This window comes from Heterocephalus glaber, unplaced genomic scaffold, assembly GCF_053883595.1.
Source record: "Heterocephalus glaber isolate CG9 unplaced genomic scaffold, H.glaber_assembly_v1.0 deba00001497, whole genome shotgun sequence".
NCBI lineage: Eukaryota > Metazoa > Chordata > Mammalia > Rodentia > Bathyergidae > Heterocephalus > Heterocephalus glaber.
Genome location: NW_028258320.1, coordinates 18,372,393 through 18,395,551, shown reverse-complemented (window position 1 = coordinate 18,395,551; position 23,159 = coordinate 18,372,393). Strand labels below are relative to the sequence as shown.

General features: G+C 46.9%; 1 protein-coding gene and 1 pseudogene across 5 annotated transcripts in view; one reads left to right on the top strand and one right to left on the bottom strand.

The window, feature by feature from the left end:
- Positions 1–42: 42 nt before the first annotated feature.
- On the bottom strand, positions 43–2,012 carry LOC101721699 (actin-related protein 2/3 complex subunit 1A-like; annotated as a pseudogene).
- A 1,299-nt stretch (positions 2,013–3,311) lies between these two features.
- The window catches only part of Hkdc1 (hexokinase domain containing 1), a 70,155-nt gene continuing 50,307 nt past the window's right edge, over positions 3,312–23,159 (top strand). Inside the window, exons 1-7 of one of the 5 annotated variants that reach the window (XM_087184777.1) lie at positions 3,318–3,526; positions 7,525–8,768; positions 8,854–9,016; positions 15,235–15,383; positions 15,466–15,585; positions 20,759–20,854; positions 21,789–21,888. In XM_087184777.1, the coding sequence (XP_087040903.1) occupies positions 8,875–9,016; positions 15,235–15,383; positions 15,466–15,585; positions 20,759–20,854; positions 21,789–21,888 (607 nt within the window). In that variant the 5' untranslated portion in view covers positions 3,318–3,526; positions 7,525–8,768; positions 8,854–8,874. Of the gene's footprint in view, positions 3,527–7,524; positions 8,769–8,853; positions 9,017–15,234; positions 15,384–15,465; positions 15,586–20,758; positions 20,855–21,788; positions 21,889–23,159 lie in introns of all 5 variants that reach the window. The other 4 variants (XM_087184778.1, XR_015440324.1, XM_004846183.4 and 1 more) reach the window with 4 other exon arrangements.

Below are 23,159 nucleotides of genomic sequence, written 5' to 3'. Positions count from 1 at the left end.
TTGGAAGGGGTATTTCCACTTACAAAATGTACTAATTCTCCATCACTGAAAATTAAATGAATGCTGGCAGCATGCTGCAGTTTGTTTTTCTAAATGGGAATTAAAGAACATGGGGTAGCAGTTAAGGCCAGCAGCTATGACTCTTCTTAGAGACAAATGATGTACTCAGGAGTGGCAGGAACTCGGTTTTCAGAGTTGAGACCTGCGTGCTTTTTAACACATCAGCAAGAGACATGGTGTAGTCTTGGCTGAGCCAGGCTGGCATCTCCCACTGACAGAAGACACCGACTCCAGACCCAGCTACCAGTGCCACTGTCACCAAACTCTGTCACTGGCTGCGTAAAAAGCATCTTGATGCCCAGGGCACACTGTCTGGCTTTTCATCCATGTCTTTAATATAGGTGAAAAATACTCAGCTTTTGAAGTTTCCTGATTCTGCTGTCAGCAAAAGGTGGTTGGGTTGCCAATCCAAGCTGAGGACAATCCTCCTTGTTAATATGCTGGCTTAACCACCAGTGGGTTTCAGAATCCAAGTGACAAACAAAAGTAAGTCATGCTCCACTTCCCACAGCACATTTGTTCTCTAGAGGGGACCACTTGGCAAAAGTGCTTGTACAAGTAAGTAATTCTCAGGATCACCAAATTGGCTTCCAGCGTCATCTTTTGGACTTCAGACCTAGGCACTGTGGTCTGCTCCACACATGATGATGCAGGCACCCTTGGGAGCCCAAGGCTGTGTTGTGTCCACTGTACTCCCTGAGTTCCTGAGCTGCCACCCATGGGCTCCCATTTGTATAAATGTACACTTTGTGCTCACTCGGACAAAGGGCAATCTGGGCGTGTTTCAAAGGTATTATTCTCAGTGTTTTTGTAGGATAGTTGAGTTTGGGGTGGTCTGGAGAGGCTCAGGGTGGAGAATTCTGACTCTGGTCACTCCATGGGATCAGGCTTTCATGGGTGTGGATGGAGGCTACGTAGAGTTTTAATAAGGGTATAACATTCCAAGGATTGGATTGGAAAAATCAGATGAGGAATAATGGTAAAATAACCTAATTATTTTGTCTTGATTCTATACAATGAGGGGGGCCAGGCTAGAGGACTCCAGATGCACATGGTTTTTTTTTTTCCAGTACTGGGGATTGAACTCAGGATCTTATGCTTGCCAGGAAGGTGCAGCACTGCCAGAGCTATATCCCCGGCCCATATGATCTTTAATAATCATTAAATTTAGTCAGCTGACTCAAACCTGGAATGTAGATGCTAATGTGCTTAGATTAAAAACAGAATGACGTAACACATGAAAATCCGCTGGTGTCTTTTGCCTGATTAAAATTCCAAAGGCTGCCTGTCTGACTCACACAGGCATCCGGGAGATTGCAGAGACCTTTGGTTCTGCCTTTGTTTCTTTTTGCCCACTGACCATTGTTACTTTTTACCCCTATGTTGAAATACATCAGTGTCAGCTGTGCTGTTCGCACTGCAGTTACTTTTTTAGTGGAGGAATGAAGACGAGTACCGTTATCACTCACGAGCAGGGACCTGCCCAGAATGTTATCCTTGGCCGGTGCAGGTGATGGCACAGAGGTCTGTTTCTGAACACCAACAGCTCTACCAGGATTGGGAAACTGAAAGATTTTGCGAATTGAAGGTTAACCTTTGCTTGTGGGTTGAGCAAAGGAGTTAAAAGTCACAGTTTTGGGCCGGGGATTTAGCTCAGTGATTCCACCGCCTGCCTCACAAGCTCGAGGTCCTGAGTTTGATCCCCAGTACCAAAAAAAAAAAAGTCACAGTTTGAAGGGGAGCAGACAGAAAGGATAGGGGTTCTCAATCTGGGAGACATGTCACTCTGAGAAGTGTCTGGAGTAATTTTAGGCAAGCACCCTCTTCATTGTGAGCCAAAGACAGATGCCCAGCCGCTCATCCACGCCATGGGTAGAGAACCGGTTAGAGAATTGCTGGCTTCTGCAGGGGCAGCTGTTGAAGGTCCCCAGCCCAGGCAATGGTTCAGTCATTGTTTTGATTAATGAGATTGTTCAGTAGGAAAGAAGACAAAGATGAGACTGTTAACAGACCAGAACAACAAGTTTTACTCAGAGGCCCCTTATATTGAGGAACAGGTGCCACGCAGTAGCAAGAAACATTGGGGTCCCCAGCAGATCTTTGTTAGTACCTGGTCAGTTGCTAATTTTACAGAGCATTTGATTAGTATGTATTTGAGACACCAGAATTAGGCATTTTTAAATTTGCCTTTTTCCTCCACTCCACTTACTGAAGTGTTATATCTCTAGTTTTCCAAGTAGTTGAAATTCTTACCAATGACCCAACAGAATGCTGCTAATGGTCATCGATTGCATATTTTCATGGAGAATGAAAAGTTTGAGAGTCTGGGTTCTTGAATCAAACTCCTGGGATTAATTCCTGGCTGAATGGTTTGCCAGCTTTGTGATTTTGAACAAGCCCCTTGACCTTTCTGGCCTCCAGTTGTCTCATCTAGGAAATGGGAGTAGGCAGTACTCCCTTCACACTAGCTGCTACTGACACTTGTCACTGACTTCACTAGCCAGCCGATGACAGTGAGGAGAGTGCCAGGGTTATTGTTCCTGCACACTGGCCCCTCTTGGGCCCTTCTCACGTCAGGTATGGTGACTGAGGTAAGTGAGTGAGTCCAATCTCAGTGCCATGAAACCTTTTCCCTCTGTAAGTTCAGCTTTGCTCTCCAGCACCAGTTTCCCAGTGAGTCCTAAGCATTTCAGTTCATTCTTTCCTATGCATATTTTTTTTCTGGGTCACTACCTGTGAACTGGAGTTTGTCGGCCTAACATTGTGAGTAGATAAGCCTGTGTTGATTGTTTTCCATTACCCATGGGCTGTTAGCAAAGAGATCTCATCTGTCACAAATGGAGGAATTTGCCTCAGCATTCTTGGAATCTCCCTGAGCAGGGCACTAGTTAGTCTTTATTAAAACAGTGCTTCAGAGGACCAGGAATTCATGGAATTCCATCACTGGGTAGAGAAGAAAGGGACCGAAGAGGAAATCTGGGGCCTGGAAATTTGCAGGACAGCTCTGTTGGGTGAAAGTTGGCTTTGTTCAGTGCCCAACTTCTCCAAAGATTTTCCTCGGCTGAGTGGGCTTGGTGGAGCACTGGCCCAAAAATGTTGCTTAGCAACAAGATATTGAGACACCTGATTCTCAAATAGTCAAGCAACCCATCAGTTCTACCCTCCCAGACACTGGCTTTTAGCTACCACCAGAGCCTCCTATTAGACAATTAAGTGTGTGGCAGAGGGAGGGACCAGAGCCTGGACAAAGTTTAATCATTGAACCAGGCAGGCTGGAGGTATTTAGTTGGAAGCACCTAGCTCCCAGCCTGAACTGGAAGTGTGCAGCGCTTCCCGGGAGACGGGGCGGTAAATAGTGCACAGAAATCTCTGGCTATCTCAGGAGAAACTCAACTTAGTGATCATGTTTGCGGTACACCTGGTGGCATTTTACTTCACCAAGTTGAAGGAGGATCAGATCAAGAAGGTAAGGACTCCCAGAGATCATTCTTCACTGATGGAACCAATTCTGTGCCTACATCATGGATTTGAGAGGGAGGGTATGGCTCAGGGGCAGAGCACTTGCCGGGCATACACCAGGCCTTGAGTTCCATCGCCTCAAAAAGAAAAAGATAAAAGGATTTAAGGAGAGTTATTAGAAAGATACCGGAGCCTAGAGGGGAATTGGGTGTGGAAGCACATGCCTGTAATTCCAGCTACTCAGAAGGCTGAACTGGCAGATCACAAGTGTGAGCCCAGCCAGGGGAACATAGCAAGATCCTACCTAAAAAGTAAGAAATTGGAGGGGGAAGAGGAAGTAAATCTTCTACATCTCTGGGTATTGCATTGTGTACTGAAACCTGAATTCCACTCAGAAGTTCCTGGCAGATATCTCCAAGAAGGGATTAGGAGAATCTTTAGAAAACTTGAGGAGGTTGGCCCTCTATTCAGGGATGCTGGGGGTGGGGGCAGTCATTTGCAAAGAAGTTTTAAGAACTTCTGAAGCAGATTTGATTATTCATGTATTTGAAAACATATAAAATATGGGCTCCCAAAGGGAAATAAGTTTTATTTAATTTTTTTCAGATGGGATCTCACTAAGTTGTTCAGGCTGGCCTTGAACTCCTGGGATTAAGTGATCCTCCTGCCTCAGCCTCCTGACTAGCTGTGGAACCACTGTGGCTGGCTGAGATGTAATTTTAATGTATGATAACTGAAAGATTTATTATTGGCATATGGTATTTGCCAATGGTGTGCTGTTAGTGATGTGCCTCATTTTGTCACTTTGCCCCAGGAATTAGTCTACAAAATCCACTCCAAGGTGGGTAACCAGGATTCTCTCCAGGGAACTGCAGTGAGCCCAGCCTGCCTGCCTGGCCTCACTGGATGGCTGTCGGCAGCAGGGCCTAGGCCCTGGCATCTCTGGGTTTACAGATACTGAAGTCCTCCTGGCAGGTGGACTTAGCCAAAGTCAGCCAGGTATTTAAGATGGAATGAGGATGACATCTAAAGCTAATGATGCCTGTTTCAGACTTTCTATTTGCCATGATCCCTTCCTGCTTCTCACAATGAGGAGGATAAACTCCCACTGATTCTATTCATTAGAGTGATAGGTTAGAGGTTGCAGCAAATTAAAAAATATAAATCAGTCAGATTTAACCTGCCTTCATTCTTCCTTGTTGATTAGATTCACAGAGCCCTCTACTGGCTACTTAAGGAGGTGAAAAGTCCTTTACAGCCCTGCTTCAAAGTTCACTTTCTGTTACTGCCCACTTAGCAAAGATGCAAACTGCATGGCATGGGACATGGTGTCTCTCCCACCCTCAAGGGGAGCTTTTGGGGCCTTGAAAGCTTTGGCCTTGCAAAGTTATTTCATTTCCTTGGCCCCTTTGGGGCAGTTGACCTTTTGTTCTCCCAGTGGAAGGTGGAATGTGTTTGTCTACCAGCATAGGGTCAGGCTCGGGAGGCCCCTGTGGAAACACAGCCTCCCCTGACGTGTTTGTCCCAGGTCCTTCAGAAGAAGGGTCAGCCTTTGTCAGTACTTGGAGCTGATATCCCCCTGGCTGTGGGAGGCTAGAAAGTCACGAGCACCTCGTAGCTGCCCTAAGCAAGGGCTTGGCAGGTCTCTAGGTTGTGTGGGAGACTGGTTTATGGCTGTTGGACTGAGTCACAGGTTCTGAGAACTTTCCTCCGTGCGGCAGAATCTCACCTGGGCAAAAGGCACAGAGTGTTCTCTCCTGGTGGCCAGAGAGCTAATGCCTCGCTTAATTTGTGTGTTTCCTGTCTCTAGACTGGGCAAGATCCTGGGCCATACTTATCTTACCATTCAAATCCTGGGATAGGTTTTTACAATCTCCTCATACCAACAGTCAGACAAAAATGAAACAAAAAGAAAAGAAGAAAAAAGAAAGCACTCTGATGGCTTCTTTTCCAGTCCAATGTATTGACATTATTTGACTTAGTGATAACACTGGCCAGGCCTGGTCACTGACCCGCACATTGCTCATCCATAAGAACAGGACTGGGTAAGTTTTCAATGTGTATTTTTTACAGTTTAGAAAGTCAACCAGTCAACATTATGAAAAAGGGGAAATGCTACCTTTAATCTCTTCATTAGGGCAGGGTATTTAGCTCAGTGGTTCTGCTGCCTGTCTTGCAAGCACAAGGTCCTGAGTTTGATCTCTGGTACCGAAAAAAAAAAAATCACCTCATTAATTTACCTTTAATCATGAACACCATCATGTTTGCCGTGTGGATGTCCTTGTAGCTTTTTTCACGATGTATGTTTGGTGGTTATATTGATAATGGGCTGTCCATATAGTTCTGAATCTTGCTTCCCTTGCTTATTGTTATATTGTGACCACTTATGTACATTTCTCTATTATCGTCATAGTTATCTCCCAAATATTCAGTTAAGTAGACATGTTATAATTTATTTAGCCTTTTCCTTCTCGGACATTCAGATACTTTTAAAAACATTTGTTTTGACATTAAAATATTGCCATATATCAATCAGAGCATTTAGGTTCTGTGCTCAGAATTTTATTGATTTGACTCATAATAAAAGGCAAATTCCTTATAATGAAAACCATATCACTATGGTAGACATAAGTACATATTTTTTGTTCTCCACAATGAGGGTTATTTCTTGAGAATAGAGTTGTAGAAGTGAAATCAGCAGGCCAAAGAGTGGATCCTCTTTATGACTCTTGATTCACAGTATCAAACTTTTGGATCTTGAAGCCCCTTTCCAGCTCCTACATTCTATAATTCAACAGGTCTGCGCTTCAAGTTTTTGAATTTGCTTTTTCCAAGGTAAATAAGGTGCTTGTTGGTTTTCCTGTTTGGATGATATCCCCAGTATGGTTTGTGCCTCTCTCCAGGAGTGGGCCTGGTTTTCTGAAATACAAGCTCCCTCCTTTAGTGCCTGAGACTGTGTCCCTGGTTACACACACCCAAGTCACCTGTTTGAATATAAAAGACAGCTTTTTTTTTTTTTTTTTGGTCCCAACATTTGCTTCATTATTCCCTTCTAGCTACTGTGAAGGTACTATGGAAAGTACAAAGAATAAACAAGAAACTGCTAAGCTGACATTATTTCTGCCATAACTTAAATTTATTGAAAGAGCAGCCTCAACCAAAGGGCTAAATGTTAGACTGTAGCTCACAAATGACCCCAAAAGGGCCTCCGGGACCATGACTAATGTAGAAGGATGACATTCTGTAGATGCCTCGGGAAGCCCTTTATCGTCTCAGGCTGAGCAAAAAAATAGTAGGTTCAGGGGCACCATCTGAGAGGCTTTGGCATGCTGCTAAAAAATCAAGTTCACTTCCCACACAGGGCATCCTAGCCTTCCCCAGGCCCAATTACTTGGGTCACGTCCCATCTGTCCAGTTTTCTCCATTTGTGCGTGGCTGTACCAACCAGTTAGTCATCAGCTGACTCAGGGTTGGTAGGAAGCTCTTAATGAAGCCTGACCTGGTTACATGTGTCTTCTCAAATATGCTGAAAGCTCAATTGTCCTTTTTGTTAATGATTCTCTAATGAGTTTCTGACCTTTCTTTTGCCACTGAGTTCCCGGAGCCACTGGGCCATTTCACTGGATTAGGTCCCCTGTCCTGAGGCCTGGCTGATGCTGGCCGCCTGTCCTAGGACAAAGATGATGCGAACCCTGGGCTTTTGTATGATTTATCTGTGAGGCCTGTGGATCCCACATGGAGCTGCAAGCCGAAACCAGGCTGTGAGGGCGAGGGATCTGGAGACCTCAACACAGTACCAATTCTGTCACTTAACTATGGCTCTACGGATTCTACTCCGTGGCTCTGAGCCTGGTATTCCTCATCTCTAAATTAAGCAAAATAACTTGGGCCTTATCCGGCTGCTTCACAGGGATGCCAGAGATTTGATGAGCTGACACACACAAAAGCACTTTGTTGGGTGACAATGTTCTTAGGCTTAGATAACAGTATACTTACTCCCTCCAGGAATGTGCCTGGGACCAAGCCTTCTTGTGACCTGGCTGGGTGGAGAGGATGCTCAGAGAACATCACAGAGGTGATGAATATGCCAGTGTCTCCTCTCTTGCCCCATCAAGAACCCATCCCAATGAGCCCCTGGAATCTGGACAGCCACCAGCAATTGATGAGCATTAGTATGGAGGAGGGAGCTTTTCTGTCCTTCTTGATGTGATGTGTTACCATAAAGTGGACTGAGCACACCACAGTGATTTGTATAGCTTTCTTTCCTTGGGGCAGTGGTCCTTTGCCTCGATTTCTTGATTACTGGATGTCTTAGTTACTTTCTTGTTGCTGAGTCAAAATACCTGATAACCACAAATTAAAGGAAGAGAGATTTATTTTATTATTATTGTGATTTTTTTGGTACCGGGGATCAAACTTGGGACCTTGCGCTTGCGAGGCAGGTGGTGGCACCACTGAGCTAAATCCCCGGCCCCTAGAGAGATTTATTTTGGCTCACAATTTGTAGAGGTTTCAGTCCACAGTTGGCTGGTTCCAATGGAGGGAGGCATGGCAGAAGAGAAACAGTTCATGGCAGGAATCGGCACAACTTCCTTCTTTCTCTTTTTATTCCATCCAGGCTGCAAGCCTGTTGGTTGGTACTAACCACACCCAGAACTATGCTAAAACCAATCAATAGACTAATCCAGTATCACACATCCATGATCCAGTCACTCCCAAAAGCCCCACCTATGGGCACATGAGGCTCTGGGGGACATCGAGATAGAAGCCATACACTGGAATAGCATCTTCTTATTTTCAAGAGCACTTTGAGATGATTTTAAAACTTAAACTTCACCTTAATTAGAACAACCTTAGTTAAAGCAAGATGGAAATCTAAAGGGTTAGATTTTAAAGATTTCAGTTGGAAACTGAATTTAGTTCTGAGCTTCCTAGCAGCCAATAACAAAGCGAAATGTTTTTGGCTGTTTCTATTGTTATCATTAGACCAAAGAAAGCTTCTGTGATCAGGAACTGAAAATTCAAGTTATAGCCTGTCTTCTCCACTGATGAGGGCTGTGAACTGGGAGTGGGAAACCCTGAACTCTTCTTAATAAGCCCTGCTCCTGCCTGCATTGTCCCAACAGAATAACAGGGAATCTCTTTTTCTAAGAGATTGTCTTTCAGAGGAATCCATCTGCATCTCCTCAGCCTTCCACTGTGCCAAGTTCGGCCAACTCCCTTCTTTGTCTTTCTTGTTGAAGAGTCAGGTGAGAAGTCATTGGGAGGCCACAACATGAACCTGTCCCCAAGCACCCCCAGCTGCCACCTCTGACACTCAGGCGTTCCTTCCAGGTGGACAGGTTCCTGTACCACATGCGGCTCTCAGACGAGACCCTTCTGGATATCATGGCGAGGTTCCAGGCCGAGATGGAGAAGGGACTGGGGAAGGACACCAACCCCACAGCCTCTGTGAAGATGCTGCCCACCTTCGTCAGGGCCATTCCGGATGGCTCAGGTGAGTGGAGCTGGGGATACCAGGACTCTACCCCCTGATCCTCTTGGCTGCTGGGTCTCCAAGGTTGGCCCCTTCACCCCAGCTTCTCTCTGCACACTCACCTGCTCTCCCAACCATCTCCACTTCAGCTCTGCTGAACAACTTGGGGCTCCTCAGGCCGAGGCACCTTGCTTCCTCCCTGACCATTGAGGCCTGTCCGTTTTGTTCCCTCTCTGACTGCAGCCTCCCACGCCTTGGCCCAGTGAGCACCACCTTAGCTTCCTGAGCTCAACAGGTCACTCGCTGCCTCTCCCTAGGAAGCTGCCCATAGCAGGTTAGGTGCTTCTGAGTCCTTGTCATCTCAGGGATGAGCATCTCCCCTGGACCAGCAGCTTCGGGAGGCCGGGTCCTTATTCACCACAGCGTTTCGAACACCCAGTTCATACCAGGCCCTGGAGCATGTGCTGAATGGACAGCAAGTGGCATCTGTTCCTGGGTGTGTAGACTCTAGGCCAGAGGTAGTAAGTAATGAAAGGAAGCATGATGGTATGGAAAATACTAAATGAATATTCAAGAACCCTGAGTTGTAGACCCAGTTCTGTCCCTCAGTGATCTCAAGGAAGTGCTTACCCTTGGTTTCTCCATCTGTAAATGAGAGCTGGCCTAGGTACTGCGTTTCTGTTGCTGTTTTTATTCTTGGGGATGAGGCTGGGAGCTCCGAGGTAGTCAGCTGGAGTTGATTGATGGGCCTGTTATTGGGTAGCTTGTTTAAAAAATGGCTCACCAATTAAACGTTACCAGGTTCCAGGTTGCTCACCTCTCCTTCTAGAGTTGGATTCCAGGTTCCTCTCGCCATGAACAAAGAATTGAAGAAAACGAGCAAAAAGCAGTAGCAAAGTTTATTCGAGAAAGTAAAAGCGTAAAGTGGGAGAGAAACTGGCTCTGCAGAATGAGCTTGGGCCTAGTAAAGAAAAAAAGAGAATAAAAGTAAAGATAAAAGTATATGCTGCATCTGGGACATGCAGCATGGGCTATAATAGAAAGTTATGAGAGCTCTGGTTCCTCGTGGCTGCCTTTATTTTATACTCTCTAAATTTTGAGGAAACCCACGAGAACTTTGATATCCGGGTCTTGAGAGGCGGTGCTGAGATCCGGCCCCGGACTGATGTTAGCTCCAGGCCATCCTACTGAAAACCTGCTCAAATTCTCAGAAGTCCACATGCAAGGCTTTGGGATCTGTTCTACACATGTGTCTGGGATGTAGTAATTAATAGGTCACACCTAGTTCCCCAGCCAGTTTTGCCACACCCTAATGTCCTATTTCAGGCCCAGGGTCTGCACTAGGACCAGGTTCCATATGTGTCTGAGCCTAAGATTCAGATTCACCTTGGCTGATTTCTACACACACAGGTTCCCAGGCCTCTCCCCTGGAGACTGGTAATGCATTACCACAGATGTAGTGGGCAACACGGCACAGTGTATTCTCTTACAGTTCTGGTGGTCAGAAGTTTGAAATGGGTCTGGCTAGGCTAAAGTCAGGGTGTCAGCAGGGCTGTGTTCCTTCTGAAGCTCCAGGGGAAAATCTGTTTCCTGGCTTTTTCCAGCTCCTTGGGGCCACTTATGTACTTCGGCCCACTCCTCTTTCTGCCTCCAAAGTTGGCAGTGTAGCATATTGGAGTCTGCCTCTGCCTCTCTCTTCCACATTTAAAGGTCTGTGACTACATCAGGCCCACTCCCATAAACCAAGATAATCTCCACCTCAAGGTCAGCTGATAAGAAATTTTATTTGCAAGTTGCAATTTTAACTCCCATTGTCACGTGACCTAACATAGTCACAAGATCCATGGATTAGGATGTGGACATCTTTGGTGGCTGGGGATATTATTTGCATTAGACCCCACAGTGCTCTAGAGGGAATCTGAGTTCCCACCGGATCATCCATTCCTAGCCTCAGGAAAAAGCTGTAAGAGGGAGAAGAATTGCTATTTACTGAGCACCTCCTGCAGTCAGGGGATGCCTGGGACCCTGTGTCATGTACTCTTGGGTGGACACTGTGGGGTGGCTGCTACTGCCAGGTCAGACCGGAGCACCAAGGAGCAAAGGGCTCCCTCAGTTTCAGCATCCCAGTGCTCAGAGGCTTGGAGTCCTTGAAGGACAAGGACTGAAGCTTGGGGAGCTCTCAGAGGCCTTCGATTGGATTAGCCAGTTCTGGGCAGTCCCTGGGGCAGTGCTTGGGACAAAGTGGCTTGCCTCAGCTGGTTGCCAGGCTCCTGGGGCTTGGTGAAGGGAGAGGCCTTGCTTCTTGGCTGGAGGGTGGGTGCTTGGTTGGCAGGGCACCAACTAGAGGAGCATACACTTTAGAGAAAGACAGCCCTCCCTGCCTCAGGCAGTGTGGATGCAGTGCCAAGGGGACTGTGGTCATTGATAGATCATGCAGGGACATTCAACAGAAGCTCCTGACTCACAGGGTGTGTAGCAGGTGCTGAGGAGCATGAGGGCTAAGTCCCGCTGGCTTCCTCCGAATGCTGACAAGGTGTGGCCCTGGCAGCTTGTCAGTGACCTTGTGTGGCTCTGAGGCTTCAGGGCCGCTTCAGAAGGAGATGAGACTGACCGAGTTCTAGAAACACCCTCCTCTGGCTAGGGACACATGCCTCCTTTCTTCACTGTCCCCACAGAACCTGTTGTCACACTGCAGCACCCAGTGGGTCTGCAGCAGTGAAGTCCCCAAGCCCAGAGTCCCTACAGAGCAGGTGCCCTTGGTTGATTCTGGAACCACTGTGCTCCTGTCTTCATCGGCCAAAGGGCGTGACCAGTGTGTCCCACCAACTTGGAGGGTTGTTGGTGGAGGGACAGATGACATTTCTCCCTCTCTCTCTGAGGCTCTAGTCTTTAAATCTGTTGAAATGAACTGGCAATAGACAGATCAACAGGAGAGAAAGCACGTAAATATATTAACACGCATGTGTGCACAGGGACCATACCCAGTATGAAACACAAAGAGGGGCCAGATGAACGTGACCTAAAGACCCTCCTCAGAGGGGACACGGGAGTGGAGGCAATTCCAGGGCAGTTGTAAATGATTTTTAGGGCTGACAGTCACCTGGGACAAAGTTCCTCTGGGCTCTGGGTGCGGTATTTGATTTTCAGTCTCCTTTGTGATAGGAGTTTAATCTTCCTCAGATAATGACATTTCAGGAAGAGGATGGAGGCGTGTGTATGTGTGTTCCCCACAGCAGAGCTAGGCTATAGGTAGGTGAAGGGAGGTCAGGAAAAGCCCTTCCTGGATTTGCTCCTCCTGTGGGCTCTCAGGTCCAAAGTGGCATATTCTGGAGTACAGCTTTTTGAACCCCTCTGCTGAGATCTGGTGGGGTCGTGTGGAAGACTTTAAAATCTCTCAGATGCTGTCCCCAGTCCTCTGTGGCTCTTGTGAGCTGGTGGTATAATTTCATGACTGCTAACAAAACCAAGCACATAAGCCTCTCCTAATCCCCGTGACTTCCATTTCAGAAATGGGAGCTGTTTCCCATGACATCCTTCTGCGTTTGCCAGCTCTCTGGTTTCTCCTGCTCTCATTCAAACCTGTCTGAGGAAGTCTCTTGGTCAGGGAGCTGCCATGGACCATTTTTAGTTAGGACCAAAAGCTGCAAAGGTGTTTTGCCGGGCTCTGTGCCTTTTCCTCCACCGGTCATGGAGAGAGGACTGCAGCAAACTCGGATCCTGATCATGGGCCTGTGAAGGTGATTTTGTATCTTTGGTCCAATCGCACTGGCTCCCTTCTCAGCCTCTGCCTGCAGTTGGTTTCCTGGGCCTGCACAAAGGGAGGCCTGAGCTAGTTAGCCAGGGCCTGCTGACTGCCCTGAACGTCTGCAGTAGGACTAGCATCTTGTGCTTGCCTGGGCACAGGATTCCTAGACACGTTTCCCAGGCCTCTTGCCCAGCAGACCCTGGGGCTCTGGGAAACTATGTATTTGGTCCCATGAGCCTTTGGGAGAGCAGCACTTGGAGAGCTGGGCATGTGGCTTCCATGAAAGGCATCTGAGTCACCCTGTGGGGACAAACACTGGGAGCGAGGTGTTTGCACAGTGATAAGGGCACCCGGGGGGCAGAGGAGGAATGTTCCGGACACAGGCAGCCTCCTCTGTTGTTAAAGTCCATGTCTCTCCTGGCTGGTGCAGGAGGCATTTTTTCAAAGCCCCAGTCAGATCTGGGCTCTCCTTTGCTTTATATTTTGTGGCTCTCTCTCTCTCACCTTCTGGATAAAGCCCAAGTTCCTAGGTGTGGGGTGGGTTTTTCCAAATATCCCCTCATTTATCCAAGACTGCCTTCCACCCCTATTTCTGCTACAGACCTACAGGCTGTCTCTGTCCTTTGTCCTTTGTGCATGGTCTCCTCTCCTGGGACACTTGTTCTCCCCTGCTGGGCTGCCTCTCCTTGCTGGTCCCACCAGCAGAGACCTTGCCTCATTAAGCAGAGACAGCTTCTTTCCATGCTGTACTTCTGATGAGCTCCCCGGGGCTCCCACAGCCTTTTGTCTTTGCATCCTTAGCCCCTGGCCTGTGACTTGGTACAGAGTAGGTGCCTGATGAACATCTTTTCAGGGATCGTGTGGTCTTCCACGCCGAGGCAACATCAGTGAGAATGTCTCACACTGGGTAACGGTACATGCTGGTCAGAGGCACATAGGATTTGCTTCCAGAATTCCCTCGCCCCGTAATAAATGGCTCCACCAGGCTTGTTTCGGGGCTGATCTGGGGGAGATGAGCTCTGGATAGCCCCACAATTTCCAGATGTCTCCACAAACACCGCAGATAGAGCCGACTGAGCCTATCAATGAGGTTTCATTTATAAATTTGGATCTTGGCTACCTGGGACCTTGTTTAGAAATGCAGGATCTCAGATCTCCCTCCACTGAACCTCAGTCTGTGTGAGGGTGAGGTTTTCAGTGATATACACTCCCATGAAAGCTTGAGCAGTGCTCTCTGGGCCTTTTGAGGGTTTGACTCTAGCTCTTTACTGGGAACAGATAAACCACCTAGAGCCCAACTGAGGAAAGGTTTGTTGTGTGAGGATGCAAGGACCGAGAAGGAGACATGCAGGGTCTCAGGGGAACCTGAGGGCAGGAACCACAGTGGACTTAGTTCTCAATGGAACTGGGCTTATGAGGTTTTCTCTGTCTGATTTCAGCACAGCTGGCCTCTGGGTTTGGGATGCTGACTCTTCCGTGTCCCACACCTATTAGCAAAGTTCTTCTGTATTGGACTTCATGGTTTACAAAGAGTGATTCTGATTGGCCAGGGGACCCTGTAGATTCAGGCAGCTGTGGCTGCTGTCACATGGTACAAAACAAGACCATTTGGGTCCAGGTTTGTGGGCATGGAGTTTCACTTATGTGTGCTTGGGCATGTGTCATGAAGCCTGCCTGGCACATGCAGCCACTCCACAGACACAGGTGAGTCTGTACAAAGGCTTGTTGCTTTAAGGAGGTGCCCACCTGGGTGCTCATCCTGTACCTGAGGCTGACACCAAAGGCACTGACTGGCAAGAGTCCTGAGTGGACATCCTGGAGCGGGCTTCCTCCTCCAACACATGCTTCATTTCCACCTTTCTGTTAATAGCATCTCTCTTGGGCGAGGTGGTTTATGTTCTATTTCCTCCTTTTGAATTGGCTCTGGCCCAAACATCCTTACCACCTTCAGGACCATCATTTGGTCCCAGTCACCCCCTCCCTCCTTCCTGGAGTATTTTTCCTTTGTCCATCAGACTGAGGCTTGTATGAGGCTGGCTTCTCTTTGCTGCATCCCCTGCCTTCTTTGTTTCATGCCTTTATCCTGCTTGATGGATCTGCGGTCTCTCTTTAGCTACAGAGTGCTGGAATAGGCCTCGCCTTCAAGGCCCATTTCTCTATCCACCTACGCCAAGGAGGTTCGCAGGTGTCCTCTCCAGTTGCACATGTTTGTTCCCTGCAGCAGGACCCAGTGCGATGGGCTCAGGCTGTGGAATCAAACAGACCTGGTCACACCCCAGCTGGTTCCCCTACTGCACTGTCTCAGACAAGTGGGCATGATGACAGCAGGCCACCGGGTGGGTGTGAGACTTGATGGCATTTATTATATGTGCAACTTTTATTTATTTATTTATTTATTTATTTATTTATTTATTTATTTTATGTCCAACTTTTAACGCATGGCTTGCTATGGAGCAGACCCTCACCAAATCGTGACTATTTTGTTTCTTCATAGAAAATGGGGAGTTCCTTTCCCTGGATCTTGGAGGGTCCAAGTTCCGGGTCTTGAAGGTGCAAGTCTCAGAAGAGGGGAAGCGAAACGTCCAGATGGAGAGTCAGTTCTACCCAACGCCCAATGAAATCATCCGAGGGAACGGCATGGAGGTACCGGCAGGTGGGGAAGGCTTGGCGTGAGTTGTGAGAAACTGTGCCCCAGCCCAGTGTCCTGTGCTTTCTCTTTCTGCAGCTGTTTGAATATGTAGCTGATTGCCTGGCGGATTTCGTGAGGACCAAAGGGCTGCAGCATAAGAAATTACCCCTTGGCTTTACCTTTTCTTTTCCCTGCAGACAGACTAAGTTGGAAGAGGTAAGGACAGTGATGTTGGAGAACATGGGCCTGGGCAGGGACCTGGCTAGGCACTCAAAGAGCAGCAGGACCTTTCTGGTTTATTTGTCTCTTTCTCTGCTTTTTGTTAATGCTGAAGTGGCGGTGCGAGGCCTCCATTCTACCCTTCACACGGCACAGCATGTGAGAGTGGAATGGTTCATGTGGTCCTCAGACCTCGGTGTGCACTGGAGTCCCCTGGAAGGCCTCAGTGGGTCTGTAGCCAGGCCCTAGACTTGCATTTCTAACAGGTAACAGGAAATGAGGTGCTGCTGACTTGCATTATCAGGGGAAACCTCTGGCCATCTCCCTCCTCCATGAGCCCTTAGGAGGAAGATTGGAGTGGGGTACCTGAAGTGAGTGTGTCAGACACTGAGTCTGGGATGAGTGGTTTCAGCTGTGCTCTAGCCTGGCAGGATGCTGGGGAATTCATCCCTGTATGGCTCAGTTTTTCAGTTCATTAAGGGGGGAAGCCTAACCCAATCATCTCCGAGTGTGTGAAAATACAGAAAGGGCCACATAAAAACAAAGAGCTGTGGCCAGGAGCCAAGGGTCAGTTTCCTCAGACCACTCTTGTTTGGGGTGGTGGCCCCTGATCTCCTACTGCACACTCTGATTATGACACCCAGTTGATTGTCAAATCATGGACCACCTTGGGCTATGTTCGATTTTGTTGATTTGAGCCATGTATTGGTTGGAAGAGTAGGAAGGGAATGAACTTTCTTGTTCCACAGATCTGACCTTGAATTGTGGCTCAGAACAAATGGTGTCACTTTGGACAAGTTACTTAACTTCTTGAGACTATTGTTTGTTCATCTGTAAAAACGTGGATAATAGCATCTACTTGCTAGCTGAGGCAGAGCTTGGACCAAGCAGTTGTAGAGCACTGGTGCCTACTGGGCCATGATGACCATCTCTGCCTTGCATGTCTCTGTGCTTTTGTACTCATTCCCTAGCACAATGGTTATCTCTGGAAGGCAGGCTGTATAATTCTCCAACCATTGTTTCATAGATGCTTGATAGCTACCTCAGGACTAAAAGGTGTAATCAATCATTTATTTGATTCCACTGAGTGGGAATTTGCCATTGTCTCTACAGGGGACAGGCTGAGCTTTACTTTTTTTTTTTTTTTGGTACCAGGGATCAAACTTGAGACCTTGTGCTTGTGAGGCAGGTGGCAGAACCACTGAGCTAAATCCCTGGCCCTGAGCTTTACTTTTTAGTGGAGGACCCGGCTAGTCCTAAAACTTGGGAAGCTAAGGCAGGAGGATCACAAGTTCAAGGTCACTCTGGGCTACATAGTGAATTCAAGGCCAGCCTGGACTACATTGACTCTATTTTTGCTTTTGTATTTTTTTAAAGAAAAAAGGGAAAAGGCCAGGCATGGTGGCACATGCCTGCAATCCCAAAACTTGGGAGGCTGAGGCAGGAGGATCACTGTAAGTTCAAGGCCAGCCTGGGCTCCATAGTGAGTTCAAGACCAGCCTGGACTACATTGCAAGATCCTATCTCAAAAAAAAGCAGGGGACCTGGGGATTTAGCTCAGTGGCACTGCATCTGCCTTGCAAGTGCAAGGTCCTGAGTTTGATCCCTGGTACCAAAAAAGAAAAGGGGGGAGAGAGAAAGAAAGAAAGAGAGAGAGAGAGAAAGAGAGAGAGAGAAAAAGAGAGACAGAGAAAGAGAGAAAGAAAGAAAGAAAGAAAGAAAGAAAGAAAGAAAGAAAGAAAGAAAGAAAGAAAACTTTCAGGGGACCTCAGGAAGAGTGAGGAGTTGGGAACTGAGCCTTGAAGTGGGATCCTGTGATGCACATGGAACAGAGGGCAGAAGAGTTAACACTAGCCAACTAGAGCTCAAGAAGCAGGTCCAGGCAGCAGGCGAAGGTCCTCAGATCTGTGGGGGGTTCATCTGCCTTCAGGAGGAGGGAGTGTGGCTAAGAGAGATTCCCTGAGAAGTTAACAGTGATCTGAGAAGGGCATGAGAATGAAAAGAGAGTCAGTTTTTGTGTATACATAGATATTTATTTATGGTGTGGGAGATTAAACCCAGGGCCTCTCACATGCTAAGCACATGTTGGCTTCTGAGCCACACCCCCAGGTCTTGATTTTTTTTTTTGGTACCGGGGATCGAACTTGGGTGCTGCACTTGCGCAGCAGGTGGTGAAACCACTGAGCTAAATCCCCGGCCCAATTTTTCTAATAAGAGGACAGAAAAGTCTTAGCCAAAGAGATGGATGTGTGTTCTGATGATAAATTAGTAATACTTTTTGAAGGTTAAAAAATTTAATATCTACCTTCCTTTTTTTATTGTAATTTTATTAATAAGACATAAATGGTTAATGGACAGGCATCACCAATTTGACTGACTTAACTAGCCTGTGGAAAAAAATATTTTCTATATCATCCAACTTACCAATGATTGTTCATATGATGGTTAAAAATGTCATGTTGGACCCCATGTTTATACAATAAATAATTCTAATTTATACAATCAGCTATTACATCTTTTAAAAAAGCTAAAAATTAAACTTAAACAGTATCACTTTTCTTCAACGTTTAAAACACTTGTGCAGGTTTCTTACTGGGATTAAAAGCAGAGAGTTGACCAAGAAATATGAAATGGTAACATGAGATAAAAATATCTGTGAGACTGTCCATCATTAATGTTTTATCAATGGGCAGGCCTCTCATACTGATGTGAGAAAAAATACATTTCCAACAGTAAAGTTAAAAATTCCCTTGTTCATTTCTTAAATTTCTTTGCCCTCAATCGTCCACATCAATAAATCCTATAGTCCACATGAAACACCACGACAATATGTATTATGTAACTTATGCTATACTGAAATCAAAACCCAAAAGACCTAACAATTTGGGAAATGCTTCTCAGTCCTCTCTTTTCCTGTTTTTTATTGATCTTCTACCTTCCTTTTTTTAAAAAAGAAGAAAATAGAAATCACTTCTAATGGCAATATCCACAGATATCCACTATTAGGTTTCTTCTTGTCACAGCCAGGTTAATTACTGGAGTTATGCTGCCAAACATATCCGGAGTCCACCAAGAAAGGAAAATAATACCTTGTATAAATATTTTAATACTAAATTGATTGAGACATCATGAGATTAATACATTACCTTTGGCGTCTACAGTTATAAGAGGTGCTCAAAGTGGTGACCATCAGCTTCCAGACATTTATTAGTACGGTGAACTGCTTCTTGGGTAACCTTGGTCACTGAGATTGGTGTACACGCATTTTCAATTTCTTCTCTAAGGGCTGGCAGGGTAGTGGATTTTCTGTGATATATGGCATCCTCCAGGGCCCTCCATATGAGGGTAACACCATCTGTTGAAAAAACATCATGCTATTTTTCTTCTCTTTGGTACTGATTGAACTCAGGACCTTGTGACTGTGAGGCAGGCATAGTGCCACTGAGTTAAATCCTGGCCCCATGCTATTTTTCTTTTCCTAAACTGTGAATACATTTTTGGGACAAACTCTGCACATATATTTACTTCTTTGTCCTCATTGTACATTAACATTATAGCACAAGCTTTCCCTCTCCCCAGTAGATCCCACAGTGTCCCCAGCAGGCTTCTGGGGGGAGCTGCCCTCCCTCCATCTCTCACTCCTCTATTTGATGAGGCAGGAAAGCGGCTGGAGCCTAAGAGGCAGAAGTTAGAGAGAGCTGCCAGGAGGAGGCGCTGTGGTGCAGGACAGAAACCCAGCCTCTGACTTGGATTCAGACCTGCTGTTTAATTGGGTTTGATCCTTTATTCCTTGTTTTTTTGGTTTTTTGTACCAGGGATTGAACTTGGGTCCTTATGCTTGCAGGGCAGGTGGTGGAGTCACTGAGCTAAATCCCCGGCCCTATCCTTTATTCCTTGTGAGGCCTGTAGAAGTTTCCTTGTCTCTAGATCTTGGTTTCTTTATCCATAAATTGAGAGCATTGGGAGAGATGTGGTTGAGGAAGTTATGAGCTTGGCCTTAGTACCTCCAAGTGCTCTTTTTCTCTGAAAAATTCTGTGATTATTTGCGATTCCAGACATGGAACTCTTGGGAAACACCATTTCTAAAGAAATAATTGATAATGCAACTTGAGAACCATTTTTCCAAATTAAAATTAAGTTCTTGAGGGAGTCCTACAAGGTAACACCATATCAGTTCTCTTTTTGGGACCTGTGAATCATATGTTCTGCACATATAGTATGTGGCTACCACACCCCAGATATTTTTATGAGCACTTGCCTGTGGGAGATGTGGTATCTTCTCCCTTCCTCCCCAAGGGGGAGTGATATTTCCAGTACAGAAATGAGTAAACTGAGGCTCCAGTGTCTTATAAATCTGTCTTCTGGCTCTTTGGCAATTGATTTCTGTTACTATATATGATACTTCAATCTTCTCAAATGAAAGGAATTCATAGGTTTAAATGACCAGAAAAGACCTCTGAAACAATATCAAAAGAATCTATTCACAATAGCCAAGTTATGGAACCAACCTACGTGTCCACCAACATAGAATGGATAAAGAAAGTGTGGTATGAATGCATAATGGAATACTATTCAGCCATAAAAAGAATGAGATTCTGTCATTTGTGACAACTTGTATGAGCCTGGAGGACATTATGTGAAGTGAAATAAGCCAGGCACAGAGAAAAATACCAAATGACCTCACTCATTTGGAATCTAGGAAATCTTGGGTCTCATGGAAATGGAAAGTAGAAAGGTGGTTACCAGAGGCTGGGGAGGGTCAGAGGTAGGGAAGGATGCAAAGGGAATTATAGTTAGGTGACAGAAATAAGTGCTGGTGTCATTGTACGGTAGGCTGCTTGTAGTTGAGAAAATTATATTGTATACATACTTCCAAATAACTAAAAGAGGAGGACTTTTGAATATTCTCACCACAAAGAAACGATAAATGTTTGGGGTGATGGATATGTTAACTACCCCATCTGATCATTGCACTTTGTATAACTGCATCAAAACATCAGGCTGCACCCCATAAATACAATTATTATGTGTCAATTTAAAACAAAATAAAAGAAAAAGAATTAGGGTGATTCAACTTGGAGAAGGAAGCCATGGGGACGCTGTGAGCCTGACATTTCTCAGGGGCTGCGAGCACCTCTTCAGGAAGGCTGGGTCTCAAATCTCCCCACAGGGCGTCCTGCTGTCATGGACCAAGAAGTTCAAGGCACGGGGAGTTCAGGAGACAGATATCGTGAGTCGCCTGACTAAAGCCATGAGAAAACACAAGGTGAGGAGCTCCCTGCAGTGGGGATGTGCCCAATCCTAGCCCCTGTCCTGGGGCCGGATCCTGTACTGTGCCCACCTGGAAGGAGAGCGCAAAAGGACCTTAGGGAAGCCCCGCTGCAGTACAGAGGTAGCCAAGCCGGGTAAACCTGCGGGCAGGCGGGTGAGCCTTCTTATGGGTGTGGCCCCACCACTGGGAAAGGTAGCCCAGCGCCTGATGGGGCCTCCAAATGCCACATGGTCAGCCCTGCGCTGTGTGTGAGCCCCATCCTCCTCTCTGAGACTAAAAAGCTTACTTTCTTTGAGTCTGGCTCTCTATTCTACTTTTCACTCTCCGTCAAACGCAGATTGCTTGTTGTCCCGATGGCAAGACATAAACATTGCTTTGGGGATCGAAGCCAAATCTTCTCGAAGGCTAGGCAGGCACCCCACCACTGAGCTATTGCCCCAGCCCCCAAATATTTGGATGTGTGGCCTTCCAGTCTTTTTTCTTTTTAAAGCTAGGATCCTATTCCTTTGTAGCCTGCGTTTTTCTCTTATTGTTCTCAGTTTACCTTAGCATGTCCCTCCAAACCTGGCGAACAGGGAGCCCAGGCAAGAAACCATGGTGCTGCCCATGGGACCTGGCTGAGATTGTGCTTGGCTGCTGACAGTCCCCGCTAGCAAGGACTCACTCCCAGGACAGACATGCTTTCCTCTGTGTCCTCCCAGGGCCCCTCAGACCAGGGTGCACTCCTGCTGGGCATTGCACAGAGGCTTCACCCTCAAAGCAGGAGTTCCGGCTCACCTAGACCCGGCACCTTGACAAAAGCCTTGTCTCTTCTGGTCAGGGCCAGGATGTAGAACCTAACGATGTCTCAGCCAGCGTATGAGTCCCCTGTGGGAAGGAATCGCATCCCTTCCACTCACTGATGCCCTCTGGATCTTGTGTTCAACAGGACCTGGATGTGGACATTCTGGCCTTGGTCAATGACACTGTGGGGACCATGATGACGTGTGCCTATGACGATCCCTACTGTGAAGTTGGCGTCATCATTGGTAACTCAGTTGGAATTGTTTCCTGAGGGTGGGGGAAGGGGCTGGCTTAGGGTTAGTTTCGGCAAAACTGAGTAAGTGGGAAAGGTGTTAATGTTACCAGGAGAGGCAACATAGGAGAGTGAGAAACGGACTCACTGATTCTCTTGACAAGTGTTTCCTGAGCTGGAGGGCCCTGTGCTAGGTCCTGTGGTGGAGTCTTGTGCTCTTTCTGGGTTTCAGTGAGGATTTGGGGAGGCCAAGTAGGCCTAGGCTAGTAAGATAATTTCTAGTGATCAAAGGATGGTAATGTGATAGAGTGAGGGGTGTAGACTAGGGCAGGAGGTCTCTCTGTGGGACACTGGTCACACGTGCTTCAGTGATGAGGACAAGAAAGCACGATGCAGCTGTGGGAAGAGTCCCTGGCTCAGAGGTGAAAATGAATCTGGGTTACTCAAGGAGCCCCAAAAGGCTGTCAGTGGCTGCATCAAGTGAGCAAAGGCTGAGGCTGTTGGGTGATTCAGGGCAGAGAGAGCAGATGGGTGGGAAGATGCACAGGGTATGGGACAGTCACTGAAAGGCCACCAGCTTTACCCAAGGAGACAGGAAGGCACCCGAGGGCTCTGGGTGCAGGATGAGTGGGTGCATATTTTAAAACACTTGTTTCGGCTGCTGAGTGGAAAAGCTATTCCCAGGGACAAGACTGAAAACAGGGTGACTAGTGATGAGGCCACTGTGTAGTCCGGTGAGACACACAGAGGACTGGGCCAGGGAGGCCGCTGCCGTGGGGTGAGCAGCAGCGGGTAGGAGCCGTGAGAAGGCAGGTGCACGAGCAACGATGCCAAGCTACAAGTTTTCCTTTTTTTCTGGAGGGGGTGCTACTGAGGATCAAACCCAAGGGTTTGATCAAACCACTGAGCTATGGCCTCAGCCCTTTTTATTTATTTTGAGACAGAGTCTTGCTAAGTTGCCCAGACTGGGCTGGAATTTGGGGTCCTCCTGCCTCGGTCTCCCAAGTACCTGGGTTACAGGCGTGTGCCACTGTACCTGACTTATATGTTGTTTTTGAATATCCACTTCCCATCTTTCCAGTCCTCTCCCAGGGCTGGGAAAGTTTTCTGAATTGTGTTTTCTTAATTTTCAAAAGCACCTTCCTTGCATGACTTTCCTAAAGGGGAGAGTCTTTAGACCTGAGCATCCTGATGTAGCTTCCTGTCTCTGGAAGCCTCGCTCCCCACAACAGGAGCGGCACTTGCTAGTCATGGTCTGCAGCTGCTGTCCCTTTGTCTGTCTTG